This window comes from Erinaceus europaeus, chromosome 20 (assembly GCF_950295315.1).
Source record: "Erinaceus europaeus chromosome 20, mEriEur2.1, whole genome shotgun sequence".
Taxonomy (NCBI): domain Eukaryota; kingdom Metazoa; phylum Chordata; class Mammalia; order Eulipotyphla; family Erinaceidae; genus Erinaceus; species Erinaceus europaeus.
In genome coordinates, this window is record NC_080181.1 from 37,562,402 (window position 1) to 37,589,964 (window position 27,563).

The 27,563-nt window shown below is 43.8% G+C and overlaps 1 protein-coding gene across 2 annotated transcripts in view; it reads right to left on the reverse strand.

Moving 5' to 3' along the window:
* NIPA1 (NIPA magnesium transporter 1) overlaps positions 1-25,813 on the reverse strand; it is a 66,038-nt gene extending 40,225 nt beyond the window's left edge. For both annotated transcript variants that reach the window (XM_060179241.1, XM_007533886.3), the window contains exon 1: positions 25,606-25,813. In XM_060179241.1, the coding sequence (XP_060035224.1) occupies positions 25,606-25,768 (163 nt within the window). In that variant the 5' untranslated portion in view covers positions 25,769-25,813. The remainder of the gene's footprint in view (positions 1-25,605) is intronic.
* Between the last annotated feature and the right edge of the window lie 1,750 nt (positions 25,814-27,563).

A 27,563-nucleotide genomic window follows, 5' to 3' on the forward strand; every position in this document is an offset into this window, starting at 1 on the left:
AATTCACCTTCTTTACCTCAGCTTGGATGGAACTTGAAAGAATCATGTTAAATGAGATAAGCTAGAAAAAGACAGATGAATATGGGATCTCACTCTTGGACAGAAGTTGAGAAACAGGAACAGAAAGGAAAGGGACCAAGCAGTGACACACCTGGTTAAGCGCACACATTACAGTGTGCAAGGTTCAAGTCCCTGGTCCCCACCTGCAGGAGGAAAGCTTCATGAGTGGTGAAGCAGGTCTGCAGGTGTCTCTCTGTCTCTTTCCCTATTATTCTCTCCCCTTTCAATTTCTCTTTGTCTCTATCCAATAATGAATAAACAAACGCATAATAGTTAAAGAAAATTTTTAAAAAGAACAGAAAGGGAGACACAAAGCAGAAGTTGGACTGGGTTTGATGTATTGTATCAAAGTTAAGTACTCTGGGAGGAGGGATGGCTTTCAGGTCCTGGTACATGATGGTAGAGGAGGACCTAGGCTGAGGCTGAGAGTGTTTGAGAAAACTGAGAAATTTTACACATTTACCAACAACTGTATTTGCTATAAACCATTAATCCCCCTAATTAAAAAATAAATAAATGAAAATAAAAAGGTGGTTCGGAGCAGTGAAGTCCCAGCAATGATAGATAGTAAATAAATAAACAATAGCAGCAGTGTCAGAGCTCACTAGGTATGCCCTGCCATGTTCACAGTCCAGGTTCTAGTCCCAGTACCACATGGGAATGCCACAGCTCTGGGGAAGCTCTGATATTGTGGTTTCATTCCTTCTCTCAAAATCACTCAATTTTTCTAGTTAAATGGAAAACTCAGCCTGGAAGTAGTTGAATTCATGAGTGCTAGGGACACTGATTCTGCAATAGAGATAAGAAAAAAAATAGAAACAACTAACATGTTTATCAGCAGGTATATTCAAACAATGAGCAATACTTAGCAGTATAGGGAAAGCATTGCTGACATACAAATTATCATTAAGAAAATTTTTTTTTTCCTCCAGGGTTATTGCTGGCGCTCAGTACTAGCACTTCTGGTGGCCATTTTTTCCTCTTCCTGCAAACTTGCTTCACTGCAAACTTGCTTCACTGCTTGTGAAGGGTCCCCACGAATCTTTGTGCATCATAGTACTATGTGTGCTTAACCAGGTGCAGCACCACCCAACCCCTTTGACATACAAATTATAATAAATCTTTAAACTATGTTCAACAACAACAAATTCAAGAGTACAGGTACTGTATAATTTAATTTACACAAAGTTCAAGAGCAGTCAAGGTCCACACAAACAGCTCACTGGGTAGTAATAGCCCTGTGCGTAGCCCAGATTTTAGCCCTGCCACCATATGGAAGGTAACACTCAGAGAATCTCTAGTAATGTGCTCTCTCCCCCCCATCCCACTCTCAATGAAAAAACAGCAACCCAGGAGCTGTAAGACCACGTATGAGAAAGGCTTCAAGTCCACAAGCACACACACACACCAGAAAGAAAAAAAAAAGGAAAGAAAGAAAAAGAGAAAGAAAGGGGCAAAGAGGGTTCTGGAGTGAGAAGAAAAATAAGAACATGGGGGCCAGGTGGTTGCACACCTGGTTGAGCACACATATTACAGTGCACAAGGACCTGAATTCAAGCCCCTGGTCCCCACCTGCAGAAGGGAAGCTTTGTGAGTGGTGAAGCAGGGCTGCAGGATCTCTGTCTCTCTCCCTCTCTATCACCCCCTTCTCTCTCGATTTCTGGCTGTCTCTATGCAATAAATAAAGATAATAATAAAAAAAAAGTTGCTCTCACTTAAAAACATTCTTTAAAAAAAAGAAAAAGAAGAACACAAGGGAGACAAACATAATCAAGAGGGAAGAGGGTGACAGAGAGACAGATAGACACATGCAGCACTGCTTCACCACTTGCAAAGCTTCCTTCCTACAGGTGGGGACCAGGAGCTTGAACCCAGGTCCTTGCGCACTGTAATGTGAACTCAACAAGGTGCACCACCACCTGGCCCCTATAATCAACTGGGCTTGTTGGTCACACAGATATATCTGTCAGAATTCACCAAACTATACCTTAATGATCTGTGCAGCAGACTATGTAATTATATTGCCCCTCCCCCTTTTCTTAAAAAAATAGTTTGTAGCTGGAGCGGTGACTCAGTGGTAGAACACAGTACTTGCATACATGGGGCCCTGAGTTGAGTCCCTGGAATTGCACAGGCCAGACTGACTTTCTGGTTCTCTCTTCCTCTCTTGTTACAAAAGAGATCAATCTTAAAAAACATAATTTACAAACAATAATTAGACTTTAAGGTAAACTCACACAATACTGAACATCAATAAGCCCCGTAGTAACAGGAAAAACTGATGAGATAATCATATAAATCTAACACTATACAGATATATATATATGGGAATGTTGAAGAATTATTGTCCACTGGTAGGTATCATGGCTACGTTTAACTAAGAGACACTCACTAAAATATACACTTGATTAAAAAACAAGATCAGAAAACATAAGTAGAACCTGAACTGTAGTTGGTGTATTGCACCAATGTAAAACACTCTGGGGTGGGCGGAGGGTCCAAGAAGGATGGCAGAGGACCTAGAGGGGGTTGTATTGTTATATGGAAAACTGAGAAATGTTATGCATGTACAAACTATTGTATTTACTGTCGAATGTAAAACATTAATTCCCCAATAAAGAAATTTTAAAAATGTATATATACATTTGAGATTCTGCCTAGAATCTGTTCCCAAAACTGCCCTGGGGCAGGGTGGGAGCTTCCAATGGGGGTGGGGGGGGGGACACAAAAGGGATTGGATGAGACAGGCTGAGACTGAGGATGACAGAAGCAGGTGAAGTTCATTACACCATCACACCTTATGTTAGCCAATTTCCATAAGAGGAAGTTCTTTAACAGATTTTGAGGATATATATAGAGAGTGTGTCTGAAGAGTATTGTTCACCCTACATATGTGCCCCCCCATATATATATGGATTTAAGTTAAAATTCAATTTTGAGAGCATTTGGACACGTAGGTGCTGTGCACCTACAGCCTCCAGCCTGCTGGGTGTCCCAGCTCCCCAATTTCACATTGGGGCCAGGGTCAGTGAGAGGTGCCTGGCTCCACTGCCACCACAGCCTGTGCACCCAGCAATACCAACATGAGCCTCGACTGTGACAGATTTTGAATGTCAAGTGGCAAAGCACCTGTTTGATAAATGTGAGGATGCTGGGAACTTTGGGGGACTGTTGTTCTCTAGATGAGGCCACCACCTATGGCAGACTGACAGCAAAGGCACAGGACTGTGTTGGGATATTGTACAGATGTGGTTGAACATTGGCAGGGCCCACAAACCACTATATTTTTATGCAAGTATTATTTACATATTCCCCATCACATTATCCCCTCAGGGTATTGCTAATTTCCCCAGCTAAAACTACAGCAACCAGAACTAAGGAAGTTCCCAGAATGCCTTTGTCTTTTCTTTACTCTCTTCCCTAGCCAATTCCGTCCTGACTTGCCACTTCCATTTTTACCCTATAAAACCCACCCCGGTTTCACCCTTTTTCTCTTCTGCGTCCCGACCTGGAGAAGGGCTGGCGTGCATAGCGGGAGGTGGCCATTTTGCTAGCTCCACTCCACGTGGCCTAAACCCGCTATGCTCACATCCGACTCTGGCACATCCGCATCAATAAAGAACTGTATTACCACATGCCACGAGTTCCTCGTCTTATCTCTCGTGAAGCTAGCCCGGCAGGAATGGGTGGTTTATCAAAGACCTTGCAGATAAACCTTATGCATTTGAAGACTATCATGTGGCCTCTGGGTGTGGTATTTTGACAAGCAAGCTGGATGGAGATCTAGGTCAACAGCAGACCTGAGGAAGGAAATCTCCAGTGGACCCAAGTGTTAGAACTAAACTGGGAACACTGAGTGTGCTCTCACAACAGGGTGTCCTTCCAAACTGCTGGCTATGGAGCTAATTAAAATCTTAAGGAGCAAGGAGTTGGGCAGGGGCACACCTGATAGAATGTGTTACAATGCTCAAGGACCCTGGTTCAAGCCCTCAGTTATAAGACTGTAAGATTACAGTGTATAGTCCCACACCACACCCAAAGTTATGTATCCCACAAAGATAGTTCTCACAAATCCTACAGTTTGCTGGCTTCTTTTCTTTTCTTTTTTTGCCTCCAGGGTTATTGCTAGGGCTTAGTGCCTGCACCATGAATCCACTACTCCTGGAGGCCATTCTTCCTCCTTTTGTTGCCTGTTGGTATGCATGAGACCCCTTCTGTTTCATTTGGTTTAAATCCCCCCTGCTTAACACTATTCTATTTACATAACCACTGTTAACAAGTTCCACCCTCCCTCCAGGGCACTGTGGTTCAGTGATAGGATTCTCGCCTGCTCTGCCCCTTCTTTGTCACACTCTGATTTTCACCAGTCACTTTCTCTCCACCCTCTCTATGTCACATCCTGTTTCCACCCTACTTGGCAAGTATATATAAAGACAGCATTGTGAGTTTTAGAGTACTTTACCTTGAGTTTAGCTTAGCTCGTCTTAGATTGTGCTGCGTCCTGCATGAATAAAGAGATACTGCCTACAGCTCAACTATGAGTCCCTGGTCGTCTGTTACCTGCCCGTGAAGCCAGCCCGGTGAAAACAACCTAACCCGTCGAAAACGACATATGGCGCAACAACGTGGGACCAGACCTGCGCAACTCCCAGATAAGTGAAGACTTTGCCTACCTATGCACTATGGTCTTCTCTTCTACTTACGAAGAGGTTTGCCAAAGCCTCTACTGTTTCATTATGAGACAGTTTCTCTGTCTCTGGAACATTTTACTCTGGGCCACACTTCGGTTCCCTCACAGGGAACTTTGGTTTCTTATGACCGGGATCATAGAGCTTGGGAGATGCACGGAGATTTCTCCTTGGACTTTCTGGATTCCCTCTCCCATGTTTCCTGAGGAAAAGGACTACATTTTGCTCCGGGCCACAGTTTGGTTCTTTATGACCGTGGTCGTAGACCTTGGGATATGCATGGGGATTTCCCCTGGAACTTTCTGGACTTCTTCTCGAATGTTTCCCATGGAGAAGGACTACTCTAATTTGAAGAACATTCTCGAGTACCCTGGCAGTTCCCAAGTATGGAGACATGTGGCTAGTTCTACTCTCCTGATTGGATTCTTTCTTCGATGGGAAGACGCTTTTAAAAATGGGTGCCTGAAGCAATCCAGCAGGAACAGTCAGAAACACCCTAAATGGAATTTCGAGGACCTTTTTGGACTAGGTCGCCCTCCGGGGATTCTTAATCCTACATGGTGAGATCTTGATAATCTGGTTCAAGTTGCGTTTCATAAGAGAATGATTTGAATGACTGAATTTTTGTTTGACATTGACTTAAAAAAAAAAATGCTGGACGCAGCCATGATTTCTAGAGACATCCAGAAACAATCCAAAAAGTTGTTTTTTCCCTCCTTTGATTTCTCTTTTACGTCTTGACATGAATCTGAAACGTTTAATCCTGAAAACTGTATGAGTTATGGGTGGGGCAGATAGTGCAATGATAATGTTAATTATTCTCATGCCTGAGGCTTTTAACCGTGGTTCTTCTATTTACCTTTCTACATTTTATTGAGTTTAAACTGTTTAAACAACCTTAAAATGATACTAGAAAGGACTTCCAATTATAATGGAGTTATCAATTATAGTAAACTTCTAATCTGCTACAAGTTTTGTTTGACAAGTAAGTGAATTTCAGCTGTCAAGTCTTCACATGAAAAAGCATCTACTCAAATGGAATTCCCGGAAATCCATTTGGACCCCTGTTCTCTGACATCGCCCCCGGAAACCAATGATGTGACCTGGCACGACCTGAAGAAACAGATTTACAGACTCGAAAGCTCACTCTCTACAGAAAAGCAGAATTCTGGTGGCCAACATTCCCCATCGAGACAGACGTGCAGCGTTTCATCCTCCGGCATTTTCTTCTGTGGTCAGCTACTTTGGACTGACACCTCCATCGGACTTACTGGTACACACTGCTGTGTTTCTCAAAGACTAACTTCAGCCAATTGCCTTGAAACTTTATAGACCATGTCCCCTCGCCTGCAGGCTCTGTCCCAGAGGCAGAAAGCTCCCCCTCCTTATTAGGTTATGCCCACAGAGGCATGAAGCGCCCCAAGAGGCAAGAGATGCCCACAGAGGCAGGAAATGCCCTTTGAGGCAAGAGATGCCCCCAGAGGCATGAAGCATTCCCAGAGGCAAGAAATGCCCTTTGAGGCAAGAGATGCCCCCAGAGGCATGAAGCATTCCCAGAGGCAAGAAATGCCCTTTCGCCTGCTAGGCCTTGACCTTTGAGGCAAGAAAAGCTCCACTTGGCATCACACTGGTTATTGCTGCTCGCCTATTTTGTTTTCCATGTCTTATGCCAGTTCTTTTGAAAATGCCTGTACGATATAGGTTTCTGTTCACCCCACAATGGCCATTAGTTAAAAAGAAAGGGGGAATTGTTGGTATGCATGAGACCCCTTCTGTTTCATTTGGTTTAAATCCCCCCTGCTTAACACTATTCTATTTACATAACCACTGTTAACAAGTTCCACCCTCCCTCCAGGGCACTGTGGTTCAGTGATAGGATTCTCGCCTGCTCTGCCCCTTCTTTGTCACACTCTGATTTTCACCAGTCACTTTTCTCTCCACCCTCTCTATGTCACATCCTGTTTCCACCCTACTTGGCAAGTATATATAAAGACAGCATTGTGAGTTTTAGAGTACTTTACCTTGAGTTTAGCTTAGCTCGTCTTAGATTGTGCTGCGTCCTGCATGAATAAAGAGATACTGCCTACAGCTCAACTATGAGTCCCTGGTCGTCTGTTACCTGCCTGTGAAGCCAGCCCGGCGAAAACAACCTAACCCGTCGAAAACGACATTGCCCTTGTTGTTGCAGCCTTTGTAGTTATTATTGTTGTTGATGATGTTGTTTGTTGTTGGATAGGACAGAAAGAAATCGAGAGCGGAGGGCAAGACAGAGGCGGGAGAGAAAGACAGAAACCTACAGACCTGCTTCACCACCTGTGAAGCGACTCCCCTGCAGGTGGGGAGCCAGGGGCTTGAACTGGGATCCTTACACTGGTCCTTGCACTTTGCACCACGTGCGCTTAACCCACTGCACTACCGCCCGATGCCCTGCTTCTATTCTTTTTTGGGCATGTGAATCAGATCTCTAGATTTCACATATGAGTGAAACCAACTGGTAGTTGTCTTTCACCTCTTTATTTATTTCCCTAAGCATAATCACCTCCAGTTCCATCCATTTTTGCCCCAAAAGGACACAATATCATCTTTTTTTATCACAGAGTGATAGTCCATGTAATATATATGTCATAACTTCTTCTGCCAATCAGGCTGTTTCCCCTCTTTGACTATTGTGAATAATGTAGCTATAAACACAGGGGTGCATATGTCCCTTTGAATTAGTGTTTCAATGCCTTCTGAATAAATGCCTGAGTGGTATTGCTGAATAACAAGGTAATTCTATTTTTATTTGTTTAAGGATTCTCCACTCAGTCCACTTTCAAAACCTTCCAGTCTCCCCACTTTAAAGTCCTTGGGTCCTTATATCTACTGCAGTAGAACTTGGCTAATTAAAGCTTTGGGCTCTGTATTAAAAAAAGAAACACTTCCGGGGGCCGGGTGGTAGTATAGCAGATTAAGTGCTCATGACACAAGTGCAAGGACCACAGTAAGGATCCCAGTTCGAGCCCCTGGCTCCCCACCTGTAGGGGTATTGCTTCACAAGTAGTGAAGCAAGTCTACAGGTGTCTATCTTCCTCTCCCCTCCGTCTTCCCATCCACTCTTGATTTCTCTGTCCTATCCAAAAATGACAGCAATAACAACAACAATTACAACAGCAACAACAACAATGATCAACAAGAACAACAAATGGGGAAAAAAATGGCCTCCAGGGGCAGCAGATTTGTAGTGGAGACACTGAGCCCCCAATAACTCTGGAGGCAAAAAATAAAAAAGAAACACTTTCTGTTACTGTATTTACTTGAGAATCTAAACAATCTTTTACTCTGTCTAGAATGATGCCCATGTAGTAGATGGAAGCTATAATTCTCCCCAAGTGCCTTATTTTTCTCTGATATTTGTTTTTTTTTTAATATTCTTTTATTTATTTATTCCCTTTTGTTGCCCTTGTTGTTTTATTGTTGTAGTTATTATTATTGTTATTGATATCGTCATTGTTGGATAGGACAGAGAGAAATGGAGAGAGGAGTGCAAGACAGAGAGGGGGAGAGAAAGACAGACACCTGCAGACCTGCTTCACCGTCTGTGAAGTGACTCCCCTGCAGGTGTGGAGATGGGGGGCTCGAACTGGGATCCTTACGCTGGTCCTTGTACTTTGCGCCACCTGCGCTTAACCCGCTGCACCACCGCCCGATTCCCTCTGATATTTTTTTATAAAAATCTTTTCCAGTGGGTTTTTTGATGTGTTTGCTGGACCAAGATTACAGGGAGTAGGCACATAAGTGGGAAGTGTCTAAAAATGAGTACTTTTTCTCTGGGGGAGTGGGGGAAAAAAAAAACTCAATTGAACATCTGAGCCATAGTGTTAAGCCAAATTCCTAATGTGAACTTTTCCTCTCCACCATACTCCTCTCCAGTCTTTAGCGGCATTTTTTTTAAATGTTGTTTTAGGAAGTCAGGCTGTAGCGCAGCGAGTTAAGTGCAGGTGGCACATAAGGATCCCGGTTCAAGCCCTGGCTCCCAACCTTCAGGGGAGTCACTTCACAAGCGGTGAAGATGGTCTGCAGGTGTCTATCTTTCTCTCCCTGTCTGTCTTCCCCCTCCTCTCTCCATTTCTTTCTGTCCTATCCAACAACAATAACAATAATAACTACAACAATAAAACAAGGGCAACAAAAGGGAATAAATAAATAAAACAAATATTTAAAATGTTTTTTTTTATTTACTATTGGATAGACAGAAATTGAGGGGGGCTGATAAACAGGGAAAGAGAAAGAGAGACACCTGTAGCCCAGTTTCACCACCTGTGAAACGTTCACCCTGCAGGTGGGGACCAGGGGCTTGAACCTTGGTCCTTGTGCACTGTAATGTGCGTGTTTAACCAGGTGTGTCACTGCATAGCCCCCCTCCCTTTTGTGTAAATACTGGAGCACTGTTCAGCTCTGACTTATGGTGGCATGGTGGATAGAACCTAAGACTTTGGAGCATCAGTCATAAAAGTCTTTTTTGTACAGTCATTATGCTATCTCCCACACCTATAGTGATTGTCGTACACCCTTGATACTATAGTCATTTAGTTAAAAAGAAAAGGGGGGGGGCGGAAGTACATAGCATAATGGTTATGCAAAGAGACTCTCATGCCTGAAGCGCCAAAGTCCCAGGTTCAATCCTCTGCACCACCATAAGCCAGAGTTGATCAGTGCTCTGGTAAATAATAAATAAATATCTAAAAAGATAAATAAAATTAGAAGACAGTAGTTAAAAAGAAAAGGGGGAATTGTCGTATGCTTTACATTGGTTTGTTCTAGCCCTCCCCCTGCTAAGAGAATTGGATCAGTACTATTAATTTCGCGGGCCTGCTTGGCCCCGCCCCAGGAACCCCAAGAGAGGGTTCCTGAGTTCGAGAGTTCCTGAGTTCGAGAGTTCCAGTATGCCAGAGTTTCAGAGGGTTCCCAAGTACGAGAGTTCCTGAGTTCCTGAGTTCGAGAGTTTCAGGGTTACAGAGTAAGAGAGTTCCAGTGTGCCAGAGTTTCAGAGGGTTCCCGAGTACGAGAGTTCCTGAGTTCCAGAGTTGGAGGGTTCCTGAGTTCGAGAGTAAGAGAGAGAGTGCTTGCGCCGCCGCAAAGAGACAGCAGAGTTCTGTTTGGTGATTAGTTTGTCTTAGTTTATGAATCGTTGTTCCTGAATAAAGAAATACAGCTTCCCTGCCCAGCCGTTGTCTCCGCGTCTCTGTTACCCGCCCGTGAAGCTAGCTGCCCCGGCAAGAGCCTTCCGAAATTTTAACAACAAATGGCGCCCCACGTAATTTTAACAACAAGTGATAATTTCGTTTTTTTTTTTTTTTTTGTCCCCAGCTACAGGATAATTTCTTTTAAACTATTTTTTGAAGCCCTGTGATTTCATTTGTTTCCCAATTAAGTATGTACTGTAATTCAGAGAACTGAAGATTCCAAGTAACTATTTTTTGTATGTACTCCAAAATATGCAAATACAAGCATTTAAAATGAATGGACACTCTCGGACTTCCGGAGGCGGAGCTATGAGCAGCAGATTGCTTTCTCTCCTCTCCTCTCCTCTCCCGGACCAACTAGGAATACCAAAGGAGACCACCCGGACTGAAACAAGACAGGACTAGAATGACCACAGAAACCCAGTAAATCACCCGTGAGTACAAACACGCGTGGCTGGTGACAGAGAGGAGAGAGGGGCCTAAGGAGAGATTAAGTGGCTGCTAACAGTTTGACAGTTTGCCAGTGGAGACACCACCTTCAGTCTGCTCCACCAACAAGGGGACAGCTGAAGGGAGGAAAGGACTCTCCAGAGACTAACCAAGTGCAACTTTGAGTCTCCATTGCTACTACCCTCAGAATCTGGAGCAGCAACAGGGAGGGACACCAGGGCACAGAGATCTAACCGGGAAACTCAGAAGACCTATACCTCGGTGGCACAGCTGAGGGGCTGTGAAAGTCTCTTTGCATAACTACTGGATTATCTCTGCCACACCCTGCTTTATCTCTTGGTCAGGAGTCAGTGATTAAGCTAAGAAGCCTATTGATAGTTTAAAAGCCCTCAGGCTCCAATAGCCTACAGGGGAAAAAAAAAAAGGCTTTTACACCACTGAGCTCCAACTCAGGGATTGAAAAAACTGTTAACTTATTTAAAATGGTTAAAACAACAAGAAAAAATATTGGAGACTCGAACCAGGACAAGAGTCCAGCTAAAAGTCCTCCAGAGGGCGAAACACAAAACAACGAGTTCAACATCCAAACATTAGCTAAGGAAATAATAACAGGAGTGAGTAAAGAATTTGAAAAAATTGTAATCAGAAATGCAGGAACAACAAATGAGAATATGGAAGAAAATTCTAATTATCTCATGGTTATTAGAGAGCTGAAAGCTGAAATCGCTGAGCTAAGAAGGCAACTAGCTGAACAAGCTAAAACAGTATCACAGCAGGGCAACAAAATAGATGAACTCCAGAAAGCAGTAGAGGGCAGAGAGAATAGAATCAATGAGGATGAAGACAGAATTGGCAAGATTGAGGATGAATTAGAGACAACTAAAACAGAAGTAAGAGATCTCAAAAAGAAATTAAGAGATGCTGAAAACAACAACAGAGTCCTATGGGATGACTTCAAAAGAAACAATATACGCATTATTGGCTTACCAGAGGAAGAAAGAGAAGGGGAGGAAGAAAGCGTTCTCCAGGCCATAATAGCTGAAAATTTCTCTAGTCTAGACAACACCAAAGACATAAAGATTCAAGAAGCCCAGAGGGTCCCAAACAGAATTAACCCAGACCTAAAGACACCAAGACATTTCATACTTAGATTGGAAAGGAATAAGGATAAAGAAAGGATCCTCAAGGCTGCAAGAGAAAAACAAAGAGTCACCTACAAAGGAAAACCCATAAGATTAGCAGCAGACTTCTCCATACAAACACTACAGGCTAGAAGAGAATGGCAAGATATCTATCGAGTGCTCAATGAGAAAGGCTTTCAGCCAAGAATACTATATCCTGCTAGATTGTCATTCAGACTAGATGGAAGCATCAAAACCTTCTCAGACAAGCAACAGTTGAAGGAAGCAACCATCACCAAGCCTGCCCTGAAAGAAGTTCTGAAAGGTCTCCTATAAACAGTCAGACCACCACAAATAAGACATATATCAAAACACTCTAAAATTCTACAAGAATGGCGTTAAAATATCTTCAATCTTTGATATCAATAAATGTCAATGGCCTGAATTTACCTATTAAAAGACACATAGTAGGAAGATGGATCAGAAAACACAACCCAACAATATGCTGTCTACAGGACACTCACCTAAGTCAACAAGACAAACACAGACTTAAAGTGAAAGGATGGAAAACTATCATTCAAGCCAATGGCCCACAAAAAAGGGCAGGAACAGCTATTCTCATATCTGACATGATAGACTTTAAAATAGATAAGATTAAAAAAGATAGGAATGGACACTACTTAAGGCTCAGAGGATCAGTCAATCAAGAGGACTTAACAATTATTATCTATGCACCCAATGAGAAGCCATCTAAATACATCAAACTTCTACTGAAAGAGCTACAGCAATATATTAACAGTAACACAATCATAGTAGGGGACTTCAACACCCCACTATCTCAACTTGACAGATCATCCAGGAAGAAAATCAGTAAAGACATAAGGGAGCTAAATGAAGAGATAGATAAACTAGAACTATTGGACATTTTCAGAGTCATTCATCCCAAGAAACTGGAATACACATTATACTCAAATCCACATGGATCAATCTCAAGGATAGACCATACGTTAGGCCACAAAGACAGCATCAGCCTATTCAAGAGCACTGAAATCATCCCAAGCATCTTCTCAGACCACAGTGGAATTAAACTAACACTTAACAATCAACAAAAGATTAGTAACAGTGCCAAAATGTGGAAGCTCAACAGTACACTTCTTAACAACTTCTGGGTCAAAGAGGAAATCAAGGAAGAAATCAAAATGTTTCGAGAGTTCAATGAAAATGAAGACACAAGCTATCAAAACATTTGGGACACAGCTAAAGCAGTCCTAAGAGGGAAGTTTATAGCTATACAAGCACACATTAGGAAACAAGAAAAGGCACAAATAAACAGCCTGATTGCACATCTCAAAGACCTAGAAGAACAACAAAGGAATCCTAAAGCAACCAGAAGGACAGAAATTACTAAAGTTAGGGCAGAAATAAATAACATTGAGAATAGGAAAACCATACAAAAGATCAATGAAAGTAAATGTTGGTTCTTCGAAAGAGTAAACAAAATCGACAAACCTTTAGCCAGACTCACAAAACAAAAAAGGGAGAAGACCCAAATAAATCGGATAGTAAATGAAAGAGGAGAAATCACAACAGACACTGCAGAAATTCAACATATCATGCGAGGCTTCTATGAACAACTATATGCCACCCAGCTAGAGAACCTGGAAGAAATGAATGATTTCCTAGATACCTACCAACTTCCAAAACTAAGTAAAGAGGAAGTGGATAACATGAACAGGCCCATCACAGCTAATGAAATTGAAACAGTTATCAAAAATCTTCCCAAAAATAAAAGTCCTGGACCAGATGGTTTTACAAATGAATTCTACAAAACCTTCAAAGAAGAACTAATACCTCTACTTTTAAAAGTCTTCCAGAAGATTGAAGACACTGGAATACTCCCTGCCAGCTTCTATGAAGCCAACATCACCCTGATACCAAAAGCAGACAGGGACACAACCAAAAAAGAAAACTACAGACCAATATCTCTGATGAACATAGATGCAAAAATATTGAACAAAATTCTAGCCAACCGGATACAGCAGTATATCAAAAAAATTGTTCATCATGACCAAGTGGGGCTTATCCCAGGCATGCAAGGTTGGTTTAATATACGTAAATCAATCAATGTGATCCACCACATCAACAAAAGCAAGACCAAAACCACATGGTCATATCAATAGATGCAGAGAAAGCCTTTGACAAAATACAACATCCCTTTATGATCAAAACACTACAAAAAATAGGAATAGATGGAAAATTCCTGAAGATAGTGGAGTCTATATATAGCAAACCTACAGCCAACATCATACTCAATGGTGAAAAACTGGAAGCATTTCCCCTCAGATCAGGTACTAGACAGGGCTGCCCACTATCACCATCACTATTCAACATAGTGTTGGAAGTTCTTGCCATAGCAATCAGGCAGGAGCAAGGAATTAAAGGGATACAGATTGGAAGAGAAGAAGTCAAACTCTCCTTATTTGCAGATGACATGATAGTATACATGGAAAAACCTAAGGAATCCAGCAAGAAGCTTTTGGAAATCATCAGGCAATACAGTAATGTGTCAGGCTATAAAATTAACATTCAAAAGTCAGTGGCATTCCTCTATGCAAACACTAAGTTAGAAGAAATTGAAATCCAGAAAGCAGTTCCTTTTTCTATAGCAACAAAAACAATAAAATATCTAGGAATAAACCTAACCAAAGAAGTGAAAGACTTGTATACTGAAAATTATGAGTCACTACTCAAAGAAATTGAAAAAGACACAAAGAAGTGGAAAGATATTCCATGTTCATGGGTTGGAAGAATTAACATCATCAAAATGAATATATTACCCAGAGCCATCTACAAATTTAATGCTATCCCCATCAAGGTCCCAAGCACATTTTTTAGGAGAATAGAAAAAATGCTACAAATGTTTATCTGGAACCAGAAAAGACCTAGAATTGCCAAAACGATCTTGAGAAAAAAGAACAGAACCGGAGGCATCACACTGCCACATCTCAAACTGTATTATAGGGCCATTGTCATCAAAACTGCTTGGTACTGGAACATGAACAGACACACTGACCAGTGGAATAGAATTGAGAGTCCAGAAATGAGGCCCCACACCTATGGACATCTAATCTTTGACAAAGGGGCCCAGACTATTACATGGGGGAAGCAGAGTCTCTTCAACAAATGGTGTTGGAAACAATGGGTTGAAACATGCAGAAGAATGAAGCTGAATCACTGTATTTCACCAAATACAAAAGTAAATTCCAAGTGGATCAAGGACTTGGATGTTAGACCACAAACTATCAGATACTTAGAGGAAAATATTGGAAGAACTTTTTTCCGCATAAATTTTAAAGACATTTTCAATGAAACGAATCCAATTACAAGGAAGACTAAGGCAAGTATAAACCTATGGGACTACATCAAATTAAAAAGCTTCTTCACAGCAAAAGAAACCACTACCCAAATCAAGAGACCCCTCACAGAATGGGAGAAGATCTTTACATGCCATACATCAGATAAGAGTTTAATAACCAACATATATAAAGAGCTTGCCAGACTCAACAACAAGACAACAAATAACCCCATCCAAAAATGGGGGGAGGACTTGGACAGAATATTCACCACAGAAGAGATCCAAAAGGCCGAGAAACACATGAAAAAATGCTCCAAGTCTCTGATTGTCAGAGAAATGCAAATCAAGACAACAATGAGATATCACTTCACTCCTGTGAGAATGTCACACATCAGAAAAGGTAACAGCAACAAATGCTGGAGAGGGTGTGGGGTCAAAGGAACCCTCCTGCACTGCTGGTGGGAATGTCAATTGGTCCAACCTCTGTGGGGAACAGTTTGGAGAACTCTCAGAAGGCTAGAAATGGACCTACCCTATGACCCTGCAATTCCCCTCCTGGGGATATATCCTAAGGAACCCAAAACAGCCATCCAAAAAGATCTGTGTACACATATGTTCTTGGCAGCACAATTTGTAATAGCCAAAACCTGGAAGCAACCCAGGTGTCCAACAACAGATGAGTGGCTGAGCAAGTTGTGGTATATATACACAATGGAATACTACTCAGCTGTAAAAAATGGTGACTTCACCGTTTTCAGCCGATCTTGGATGGACCTTGAAAAAATCATGTTGAGTGAAATAAGTCAGAAACAGAAGGATGAATACGGGATGATCTCACTCTCAGGCCGAAGTTGAAAAACAAGATTAGAAAAGAAAACACAAGTCGAACCTGAAATGGAATTGGAGTATTACACCAAAGTAAAAGACTCTGGGGTGGGTGGGTGGGTGGGGAGAATACAGGTCCATGAAAAATGATGAATGAAATAGTGGGGGTTGTATTGCTAAATGGGAATCTGGGGAATGTTATGCATGTAAAAAAAAAAAAAAAAAAGAAGTAGAAACGCAAAGCAGAAATTGATTGAGTTTGGAGTATGGCACCAAAGTAAGAAAGCAGAGGTACACTAGAGTTTGCAGTGAGTACCTCCCTAATATTTCCTCTCCACTTTTCCAAGCTTTGGGTCCATGATTGCTCAACAATTTGTTTGGCTTCGTATGTTAACTCTCTTTTCAGTCACCAGGTTCCAGGTGTCATCAGGATGCCGGCCAGACTTCCCTGGATTGAAGACCCCACCAATGTGTCCTGGAGCTCAGCTTCCCCAGAGACCCACCCTACTAGGGAAAGAGAGAGGCAGACTGGGAGTATGGACCGACCAGTCAACGCCCATGTTCAGCGGGGAAGCAATTACAGAAGCCAGACCTTCTACCTTCTGCAACCCACAATGACCCTGGGTCCATGCTCCCAGAGGGATAGAGAATGGGAAAGCTATCGGGGGAGGGGGTGGGATATGGAGATTGGGCGGTGGGAATTGTGTGGGGTTGTACCCCTCCTACCCTATGGTTTTGTTAATTAATCCTTTCTTAAATAAAAAAAATTAAAAAAAGGGAATAAATAAATAAAATAAATATTAAAAAAAAAAAAAAAAAAGAAAAGAAAACACTAGTCGAACCTGAAATGGAATTGGAGTATTACACCAAAGTAAAAGACTCTGGGGTGAGTGGGTGGGTGGGGAGAATACAGGTCCATGAAAAATAAAATAAAATAAATAAATAAATAAATAAATAAATAAATAAAATGAATGGACAAAGAATTTGTGGCCATTAAAAAAAAAAAAGAGGGGGGAGTAGCATAATGGTTGTAGGTTTAATTTCTAGCACCACCAGAAGCCAGGGTTTAGCAGTGCTCTGGCAATAATAATAATAATAATAATAATTAAAAAGAATAAAATAAATGTAAGGGACTGGAGGCTGGGGAAACAGAGCAGCAATAGCACATAGTACCTATAAGCAAGAGATCCCAGGTTCAGTCCCAAGCAATGCCAATAGTACTGTTGAGGGACAATGCAGGGCACAAGGGGTCCTAGGGAGCAAGGACACTTTGTTTTTACCAAGTTTATACATGTGGAACTGGAATGCACTGCACTAATAGCATGGGAAAGGGTCTTTGCACTGCATGTTTGTGAAGTAGGAACCCAATAAAGGACAAATTTAGAACTGCACATCTGTGTTCTCTTAAAATTCGTTTCAAGCAAAACTTACGTCGGACCCTAAGAAAGGAACTCTCTCAGTACCAGCAGTGCTCTGGTCAAAAATAAACTCAAGGGGGAGCTGGGCAGTAGCGTAGCGGGTTAAGTGCAGGTGACGCAAAGCACAAGGTCTGGCGTAAGGATCCTGGTTTGAGCCCCCAGCTCCCCACCTGCAGGGGAGTCGCTTCACAGGCGGTGAAGCAGGTCTGTAGGTATCTGTCTTTCTCTCCCCTTCTCTGTCTTCCCCTCCTCTCTCCATTTCTCTCTGTCCTATCCAACAACAACAACAATAATAACTACAACAATAAAACAACAAGGGCAACAAAAGTGAATAAATAAATATTTAAAAAAACACAAAAAAACAAAAATAAACTTAAAGGAGTCAGGTGTTTGTGCAATTGGTGAAGCACACACATTGCCAAGTACAAAGACCCAGATTTGAGCCCTTACTCCCCAACTGCAGTGGAAGTATTTCATGAGCAGAGAAGCAGGTCCACAGGTGTCTTGTTTTTTTCTCACTCTCTCTCTCCACCCCCTCTGACTTTCTCTCTAAACTATATATAAAAAGAAAAAAAAAAAAAGGCCACCGAGAGTGGTAAATTCGTAGTGCCAGCACCAAGCCCCAGTGATAACTCTGGTGGCTAAATAAATGTTTTTTTTTTTTAAATGTAATATTTTAAAGGGGGAGTGGGGGAACCTGGGAGACAGCTCACCTGGTAGAGCATGCACATGATCGTGCATAAGGCTCTGGGTTCAAGCCCCAATATCATATGGGAGCAGCACAATACCAGGGTATTGTGGGAAGCTCCACAGATGGTGAAATACTGCTGTGGTATCTGTCACTCTCTTCCTTTCCCCCTCTCTCTAGCTGAAATAAAAACAATTTAAAAAGTCAGCCTGGTTGGGAGTATGTCGTGTCAACGTCCATGTTCAGCAGGGAAGCAATCACAGAAGCCAGACCTTCCACCTTCTACATCCCATAATGACCCTGGGTCCATGCTCCCAGAGGGATAAAGAATAGGAAAGCTATCAGGGGAGGGGATGGGATACGGAGTTCTGGTAGTGGGAATTTTGTGGAGTTGTACCCCTTAAGAGGTACAACTGTGGTTTTGTCAGTGTTTTCCTTTTTATAAATAAAAATTTTTTAAAAAGTAAAAGAAAAAGTCAGCCTGGGAGTAGTGAAGTCATGCATGCACAAAGCACCCCCAAATCTTAAAGAACTGAAAATGCATACAAAATTAAGGGGGGTGAGTGGATGGAGAGAAGATAACTCAGCAGGCAAAGAGAATTATGAGAAGGGGCTGGGAGACAGCATAAGAGTTCTGCCTGGGGCTCTGAGGCCCATCCAGGTTCAGTTTCCAGCACCACCAAAAGCCAGAGCTTCCAGTTCTTTCAGCATTCCAGACAAGGAAAGAAGCCTGCTTCTTCACTCTTTTGTCTGGAATCCAGTTGGAATCCAGTCAGAATCCAGATGACTCTAGCTCCTGTTGCAATCTTAAGTCCAGTCAACCTAAGGACCTCATAGATGCAGTGTCTCTCTCTCTCTCTCTCTCTCTCTCTCTCTCTCTCTCTCTCTCTCTCGTTTGCAGGGAGAGAGTGGCAAGTGAGCCAGGAACACACTCAAATCCTTCTCTCTTGCACTATTCTCACCAAGTTCTTTGGTAGAGTTACAGATTTTCCAATCTAGCAGGAATTCCATTACTGTCACTTAGTAGAGGCTATAAGATCAGCTTTAGATAATTTGAAAAGAGCTCTAAAATTGTCTCACACAATATAAAGTTCAGCTGCACCCTTCTTGTCCACAGTCACTCATTGTTAGAGTGCATTAGTGAAAGTGAAAAGGCAGGGGCAGAGGGTAGATAGCAAAATAGTTATGCAGAGACTCTCATGCCTGAGGCTCCTAAGTCTCAGGTTCAATCCCCTCTCCCCACCACAAGCCGGAGCTAAGCAGTGCTTCAGTTAAAAAAAAAAACAAAAAAAACTGACTAGCTAAATTCCTGTAGCATGCCTAGATGTGCAGAGGAGAAGCCCCAGACCTGTCTGTCAGTCCAGCCAGAGAGCACAAGACCCTGGGGAGTTTCTCCACTACTCCCACCACTTGTGGTTATGGAACTTCAGTGCCCCCGCCTCAAGGCAGGCACCTGGCTTTGGAGATAAGAAAGAAACTGTGTGGTGCAATGGTGCAGCTCTCCCTAATCTTGCTTTTTGCCTTTGTAAGCCCACTTTGCCCTCCCTTTTTATTCTTTGGCTCTTAACCTATAAAAACAGAAGTGCTGGGGGTTGGGCAGTAGCACAGTGGGTTAAGTACACATGGCAGAAAACACAGGGACTGGCATAAGGATCCTGGTTCAAGCCCCTGGTTCCCCACATGCAGGAGGGGTCCCTTCAGGAGCTGTGAAGCAGGTCTGCAGGTGTCTGTCTTTCTCTCCCCCGTCTTCCCCTCCTCTCTCCATTTCTCTCTGTCCTATCTGGCAACAATGACATCAATAACAACAATAATAATAACCACAACAACAATAAAACAAGGGCAACAAAAAAGGGGGGAAAGTAGTCTCCAGGAGCAGTAGATTCCCCAAGCCCCAGCAATAACCTTGGAGGCAAAAAAAAAAAAAAAAAAAAGGAAGTGTGCTGCCAAAACAGGGGGTCCAGGCTCTTAAAGGCCCAAGCTACCTGATCCCACCAGCATAACCAATAAATGAAGTGGTGTTATTCCTCATATGCAGAGGGTCGCTTGTGTCTCTGCTGTGGGTAACTGTACCTGTCTTTACAAAAGTCCACAAGTGTGCCTCAACTTGAAGAGCCAAGACCCAGGGAACAAAGTTGAGTAAAATGGTCATCCTGTCACAAGTCTCAGAGGGCAGCAGGAGCTGAAAGGCATTGACACACCCATATCTCAAGGTCCACGGGAGCAGTGGAAACTGAAGACACACAAGGCTGTAGGGGTGAAACCAACCTGTGCCTGTGATCACATGGTGATTCTCTTGTTCACTTTCTTAAGCAGTTACCACAATGGTTTTCATATCAAATTTCATTATCTTCACCAACGGTGCACAAGAGTTCTGATTTCTTATTTGTCACCAGGTGCTGGCACTACAAATTCACTGCTCCTGGAGGAGGCCATCCCTCAACCCCATTTTATTGGATAGGACAGAGAAGTTGAGAGAGGAGGAGATAGGGAAAGAGAAAGGGGCCAGGTGGTGGCTTACCTGGTTAAGTGCACACATTACAATGTGCAAGGACTCAGGTTCAAATCCTGGTCCCCACCTGCAGGGGGAAAGCTTCATGAGTGGTGAAGTGGTGTGACAGGTGTCTTTCTGTCTCTGTCCCTCTCTATCTTCCCCCTCCCTTCTCAATTTTTCTATGTCTCTTACCAATAAATAAAATTTAAAGAAAATTTTAAAAGAGAAGGAGATAGATAGACACCAGCAGACCTGTTTCACCACTTGTGAAACGTCCCCTCTGCTTGTGGGAAGCTGGGGCTCAAACCCAGATCCTTGTGCATGTCCCTGCACTTTACTATATGTGCTTCGCCAAGTGCACTACGACCCAGCCCCTGGGGTCTGACTTCTTTACAGCCTCACCAAGGACTTGTGGTTTTCCATGTCCATATGTAGGGAAATAAGCAAACTGCCTACAAGTATAGCACTGGGAAAGCTTCCATGCTGTGTCTCTCTCCCTCCCTCTTTCGTTTTTGAATCCAGGGTTATCTCTGGGGCTCAGTGTCTGCACCATGAATCCACTATTCCTGGAAGCCATTTTCCACTTTGTTGCCCTTGTTGTTATTGCTGTTATTGTTGGATAGGACAGAGAGAAATCAAGAGAGATGGGGAAGACACAGATGGGGAGAGAAAGATAGACACCTTCAGAACTGCTTCACTGCTTGTGAAGCAACCCCCCTGCAGGTGGGGAGCAAGAGGCTTGAACCAGGATCCTTATGCTGGTCCTTGCGCTTGGTGCCATGTGCTCTTAAACTGTTGTGCTACCACCGGGCCCCTTCTCTCCCTCTCTCCATAGCTGAAAAAGTTAACCTCAGGGTGGTGATGCCCTAGCAAGGACAATAAATAAATAACAGCATATATAGAGCTCAGAACACTGCTTAGTATATGTCAAACACTGAAGAAACAGTAAGTAGTAAAATCATACAATTCTGACTAATGGTGTATGCTCAACTATTGCCTAGTTAAACTCACCTATGATCTAGTTAATCCCAACATATCTGAAAGAATCATATTTTCAAGATTGTTCAGTGCTGGGCAGTGGTACATCTGGTTGATCACACATATTACCATGTACAAGGATCCAGGTTCAAGTCCTAGTCCCCCCACCTCCAGGCAGGGAAGCTTCATGAGTGTTGCAGGTGTCTCTCTTCTCCCTCTCTATTTCCACCTCCCCTCTCAGTTTCTGTCTGTCTCTGTCTAATAAATGAGTAAATAAAATATTAAAACATAGTAAAAGTATTTTTATTTATTTGCCATTTTATTAATGATTTACAAAATTATAATGATATAATTTCACACCATTCCCATCACCAGAGTTGTGTGTCTCCCCCCCAACCAGTAAAAAAAAAAATCTTTTTTTTTTTTTGCTATCATGGCAGCATAAGCTATCTCTTCGTCTCCCCATCTTTTTTTTTATTATCTTTACTTGTTTATTGCATAGAGACAGACAGAAATCAAAAGGGAAGAGGGTGACCGAAAGAGAGAGACAGAGAGACACCTGCAACACTGCTTTGCCACTTACAAAGCTTTCCCCCTGCAGGTGGGGACCAGAGGCCTGAATCCAGGTCCTTGTGGATTATAACACATGCACTCAACCAGGTGAGCAAACACCAGGCCCAAGAATATTTTTTTAAAGACTGTTCTAAACAAGGGATGGGGGTAGATAGCATAATGGTTATGTAGAGACTCATCCCTGAGGCTCCAGAGTGCCAGGTTCAATCCCCCTGTACTACCATAAGCCAGAGCTGATCAATGCTCTGGTAAAAAATAAATAAATAAATAAATAAATAAATAACTGTTCTAAGCAATACTGAGAATACCAAGGATCAGATGTCTATCTTCAGGTAGTATGAGCAGCAGTATGCCGGAAATTGGCTCCCTGGAAGCGAAACTCACTGAAGGTGCAGCACTTGACAATTCATTTAAAGTTGAAATTTTCAGTGTTATTTTTTATTTTTTGAACAATGCAAGAAACTATCATAGCCAAGGATATAGCATAGTAGTTATGCAGAAATGACTTTCATTCCTGAGGCTCTGGGATACCAGGGTCAATCTTTGACACCACTATAAGCCAGAACAAAGCAGTGATCTGATTAATAAAATCTTTATTATTAATAAAAAAAATTTAAAAATACCCGGGGGGGTGCTGGGCACACTGGTTAAACACACATAAGTACTAAGCACAAAGACCCATGCAAGAATCCCCTGGCTCCCCACCTTTCACAAGTGGTGAAGCAGGTCTGCAGGTGTCTATCTTTCTCCATTTTTTTTTGCCTCAGGGGTTATTGCTGGGGCTCAGTGTCTGCAGTAGGAATCTACTGCTCCTGGAGGCTATTTTTTTCCTTTTTGTTCCCCTTGTTTTATCGTTGTTGTGGTTACTATTATTGTTATCATTGTCATTGCTGTTGGATAGAACAGAGAGAAATCAAGAGAGGAGGGGAAGACAGAGAGGAGAAAAGAAAGAGAGACATCTGCAAACCTGCCTCACTGCTTGTAAACTGACCCCCTTGCAGGTGGGGAGCCCGGAGCTTGAACCAGGATCCCTTACACCGGTTCTCGCGCTTTGCGCCATGTGCACTTAACCAGCTGCACTACCACCTGACTCCCCTTTCTCCCTTTTTTAAAAAATATATTTTAACATTTTACTGATTTATTTACTTATTTATTTATTAATGAGAGGGCTAGGAGGAGAGAGAAAGAACCAGACATTACTCTGGTATATGTGCTGCCAGGGATTGAACTAAGGAGGACTTCATGCTAGAGAGTCCAACACTTTATCTACTGTGTCACCTCCCAGACCACTCATTCACACCTCCACCCCCAATTTTTCTCTGTCCTATCCAGTAAAATGAAAAAAAAAAAAAAAAAAAGGCCATCAGGAGCAGTGGATTCCTAGTGCAGGCACCAAGCCCCAGCAATAACCCTAGAAGCAAATAATAATAATAAATAATAATAATAAAAGGAAACCATCAGGGGAGACCTGATTGATCCATAAAACTATGTTAGTTACAAAGTTCTTAGCTACCTCCTCTTTACTCCTGTCTCGTTTCAGTCATTCTGAATGGTCAATTCTACCCCTTGTCAGCAAAGGTAGACAAAGGTCTAGGGGAGAGGAGGAAGGAGTATACTGAGCATATCCTCAATATCTACAATTGTGTATGAGTCAAAAGGGTTTCATGAGTGTCTGCTAGGCAAATCATAACAAGATTCTATCATCTACTACTATAAGCAGCCCAGCTACTTTGAGTCAGTGGTGGTGGTAATCAGGGAATTACGAAATTAGGAAAGACTGCCAGTTTTGTTAATTAATTTAAAATATTTAATTTATTTATTTTTAGATAGAGACAGAGAGATTGAGAGGGAAGGGGGAGATAGAGTGGAAGAGAGAGAGACGATTGCAGCACTGCTTGTGAAGCTTTCCTCCTGCAGGTGGGGGCTGGGGGCTTGAACACAGGCTCTTAAACAAACTGTAATGTGCACTCTACTGGGTGCATCACATGGCACTCTTGTTAATTTGGAGGTAAAGTAAAAGTATAATTAATAGCATCAATCCTGGGGTTCTTCTTCAGCATTGTTTTGGGATTTGTTTATGTTTCTTATTCACTCATTTCCATGAGCACAAAGTTGAAATAATAAATTAGTTGTACCCAGTAATTGTGGCTTATATAATTAAAGTCTATGTGCAGGCTCCCTTAGTTTTTACCTAATATTTTGTTATCATGTATCCTTAGCCTCTTCCTGGCTATGACAGTCTCTCTGACTTTTATGATCTTTGCAGGACTGGCCAGCTGTTTTGCAGGCTACTCTTAAATTCAGGTTGCTGGTCTACATAGTCAGACAGGGACAGGGGGGTTCTGGGGAGGACAATCACAGAAGTGAGGTGCCCTTCTCACTCCACCTACCAAGGATGGTTACTGCTTATGCTTTGTTGCTGGTGTGTGTGTGTGTGTTTAGTGAAACACTTCACCCATCTCTGAAGCCCCTCCAGCTGACAAGCACTTCATGGAGAAGGAGTTGCTGCCAGATGTTTATCTGTATCCTGGAAAGTCACACTTGATTTTGTTTACATTTCAAATAATACTGCAATACTTTCACTCCAAAGGATACTTTAAACAAATGACCATGCTTTTATATTTCTACTTGAAACTGTAAAAGGGTTTATCACCTTCCTGAAAGCAGCACCACCTGGCTCCTAATGCAAAGAAACTACTGTTGCCTGAAGTCTGAATTCCAAAGAAACTCCTGTTGCCTGAAGTCTGTAATCCAGAGTATTAAATAAGTTTACTTTTCACACCCCATTATCTCGCAGCCTGTTCCTGCCTAACTACTCTTGTGCAAATCCAGCTGAATCCAGCTACCAAGCACAGGTCCTTCTTTCTCTGCTCCTCTTGAAGCAAAGTATTTAAGTGTACTTCCAAAGCACCCTGTGTTCAGTCGACTGTCCAGGCCTCTCAGTTCTGACAGACACAAGCAAAGAATAACTGCTAGTTATTAACCGCTACAGCTCGCACTGTGAACTAAGGGGATAAAGTCACCTACATGAGACTCAACTTGGGGGTGGAGTGGGCTGCCTTGTGGTTCCTTTATAGTTGTCACCTAGTCAGATGGCTAAGTCTAAACCACAGAGAGCTCCAATCAAGAGCCCCAGGACCAGCAGCCACCAGATAGCACAACGCTCTGTCCCAGGTTCCTGGCAGTGAGCACCTGTACTGTTCCTTCTTTTGCACCTGCCAACCTACCGCTAGCAGCCAAGCTAGAGCCTGGAGCAGAGATCCCCGGGCCAGGCCAAGCGCAGGCTGAGGCCCCTCGTTCCTTCTGGGCGGACAGTGGGCGCCCCCATCTCGAGGACACTGGGACAGACTTTGTATGTGGGTGAAAGGGGCGCGCGGGGGTGGAGGGCTCCCCGCACAGGGCAAGTCGGTGGGCTGTGAGGCTGCTGAAGGAGCGTAGGGTCTGCAGGCCAGGAGAGAAGTCAGTTGCAGAAACTCAGTCAAAGTTCCTAGGACGCAGGGACGGGAAACGAGCCGTCAGGGCGCATGGTGACTCAGGCCGCTCGCGGGGCTCAGAGCACCGGTCTGCACGCAGGGCCGCGTCCACGCGCCGTGAGGGCGAGGGACCCAGCCGGCCGACACCTTTCCCGTGGCCCCGGCTCGCGGCCACCCGCGGAGCGCCCCCCACCCCCGCCTCGGGAGCACCAACAACACGGCGCCCCCCACCCCCTCGCGCGGCCCGAGACGCGCCCTACCTCGCCGCTTGGCGCGCACGATGCCCTTCTTCTGCAGCACAAACGTGGATCCGTTCACCAGGCTGGACACCACAGCCACGCCCAGGCCGAGCGACACTGCAGCCGGGCTCGGGCTGCGCGCCCCCTCCCCGGCCGCCGCCGCTGCCCCCGCTGCAGTCCCCATTCCGCCCGCGCCGCCGCCCTCCGCGCCTGCGCACCGCGCCCGCCCGCCGCCTGCGGGGCGGGGCCTGGAGACGCTAGGGGCGGGGCCTAGAGACGCGGTGGGGCGGGGCCGGAACTCCGGGGCGGGGCGGGGCGGGGCGGGGCGGATTCTGGGGGGACCTGCCCAGGCTGGGAGTCTTTAGGGCTAACCCTGGCCTACCTGGAGAGAGGGGCTGGGAGTCCTTAGGGCTGACACTGGGAACTGGGCTTTGCCGAAAAGTTGGGGGACGGGGTTCTCACTGGGGTGGGCGTGGGGGTGCCGGGGCTGCAGAGAGGAACCCGGGCTTCCAGAGCGATGCCAAGAGGGGAGTAATTGGAGGACCATAATAAGGAGGACATGGCGGTAGGAACGAAAGGGGTAAGAAATTGAGGGTGGAAGGCCCTGATTTAACAAACAAAAATGCAGGTGGTCCAGCTAAATTTGCACCTCATATCAACAATTTTTTGTATTATTTAGCTATCGGATAGAAAAATCCAGATGTCAAGAGGGAAGGGGAAGATAGGGAGAAAGAGAGACCTGCCCCACGTTTCGCCACTCGCAAAGCTTTCCTCCTGCAGGTGGGGACTGGGGGTTCAAACCTGGGTTCTTGTGCACATTCTAACGTGTGTGCTTAACCAGGTGCGCCACCAACACCGGGTCCCCTCTACCATTTTTCAGAGTTGTCCCAAGCGGTGTTTGGGTCCGGACAAACGCTGGCAGGACACAGTCCTCGCTCTGATCTGGAGTGTACCCAGTCTGTGGGGAAGGCCTACACCAATCTACTGAAGGGGGGGGCAGGGCTAGGGGGGAGCCATGTCCTTCAAACCTGAGCTTGATGGGATCACTTCTTCTAGCGTTTGCCGATGGGATCACTGAACCCAGTGAAGTCAGGGAATCAGGCTTCACACACTGGATTCTTCAGCTGGTGTTCCTGCCATCTCATTTCCTCGCCTATTTTTTTTTGAAGTTGTTCACATTTTCTTTTCTTTTTTTTTCTTTTTTTAATTTTTTAATTTCTTTATTGGGGAATTAATGTTTTACATTCAACAGTAAATACAATAGTTTGTACATGCATAACATTGCCCAGTTTCCCATATAACAATACAGCCCCCACTAGGTCCTCTGTCATCCTTCTTGGACCTGTATTCTCCTCACCCACCCACCCCATCCTCACCTATTTTTAAAGAAACACCAAAATGAGCTGGGGCCCTATTCAGGGAGTCCTGAGATTACCAAACAGACATGATGGGCCTAGACCTTGAATAAATGCCTCTCTCCATTGTTACCGGTCATCTCTATCAGGAGCAACACTATAGACCCCTTTGTGGGCCCCCATAGGACCTTGCCCTCAACCTGGATCAACAATGGTAGAATGTTCCATCCTCCGAAGGGAGGCTGGACAATATACTCTATGCTACACCTGAGGAAGATGGGTGGATATTGGGACAGCTTGGAATGTTTCAACTTTTGACCACAAAATGTGAGCACAGATCTACAGGGATGCAGAGGTCACATAGGCTCTTAAGCTGAATATGGGCCCCAGATCACATCAAATTGATGGGGTTTACAGTCAACAATATTTATACACCTTTCCTATATATGGGAGCTACTCTCGTCCCTGATCCAGTGTTGTTAAAATTCGGAGGCTCCAGCAGGCCGGGCTAGCTTCACGGGCAGGTAACAGAGACGACCAGAGACATACGGCTGGGCAGGGAAGCTGTATTTCTTTATTCAAGAACAACGATTCATAAACTAAACCAAACTAATCACCAAACAG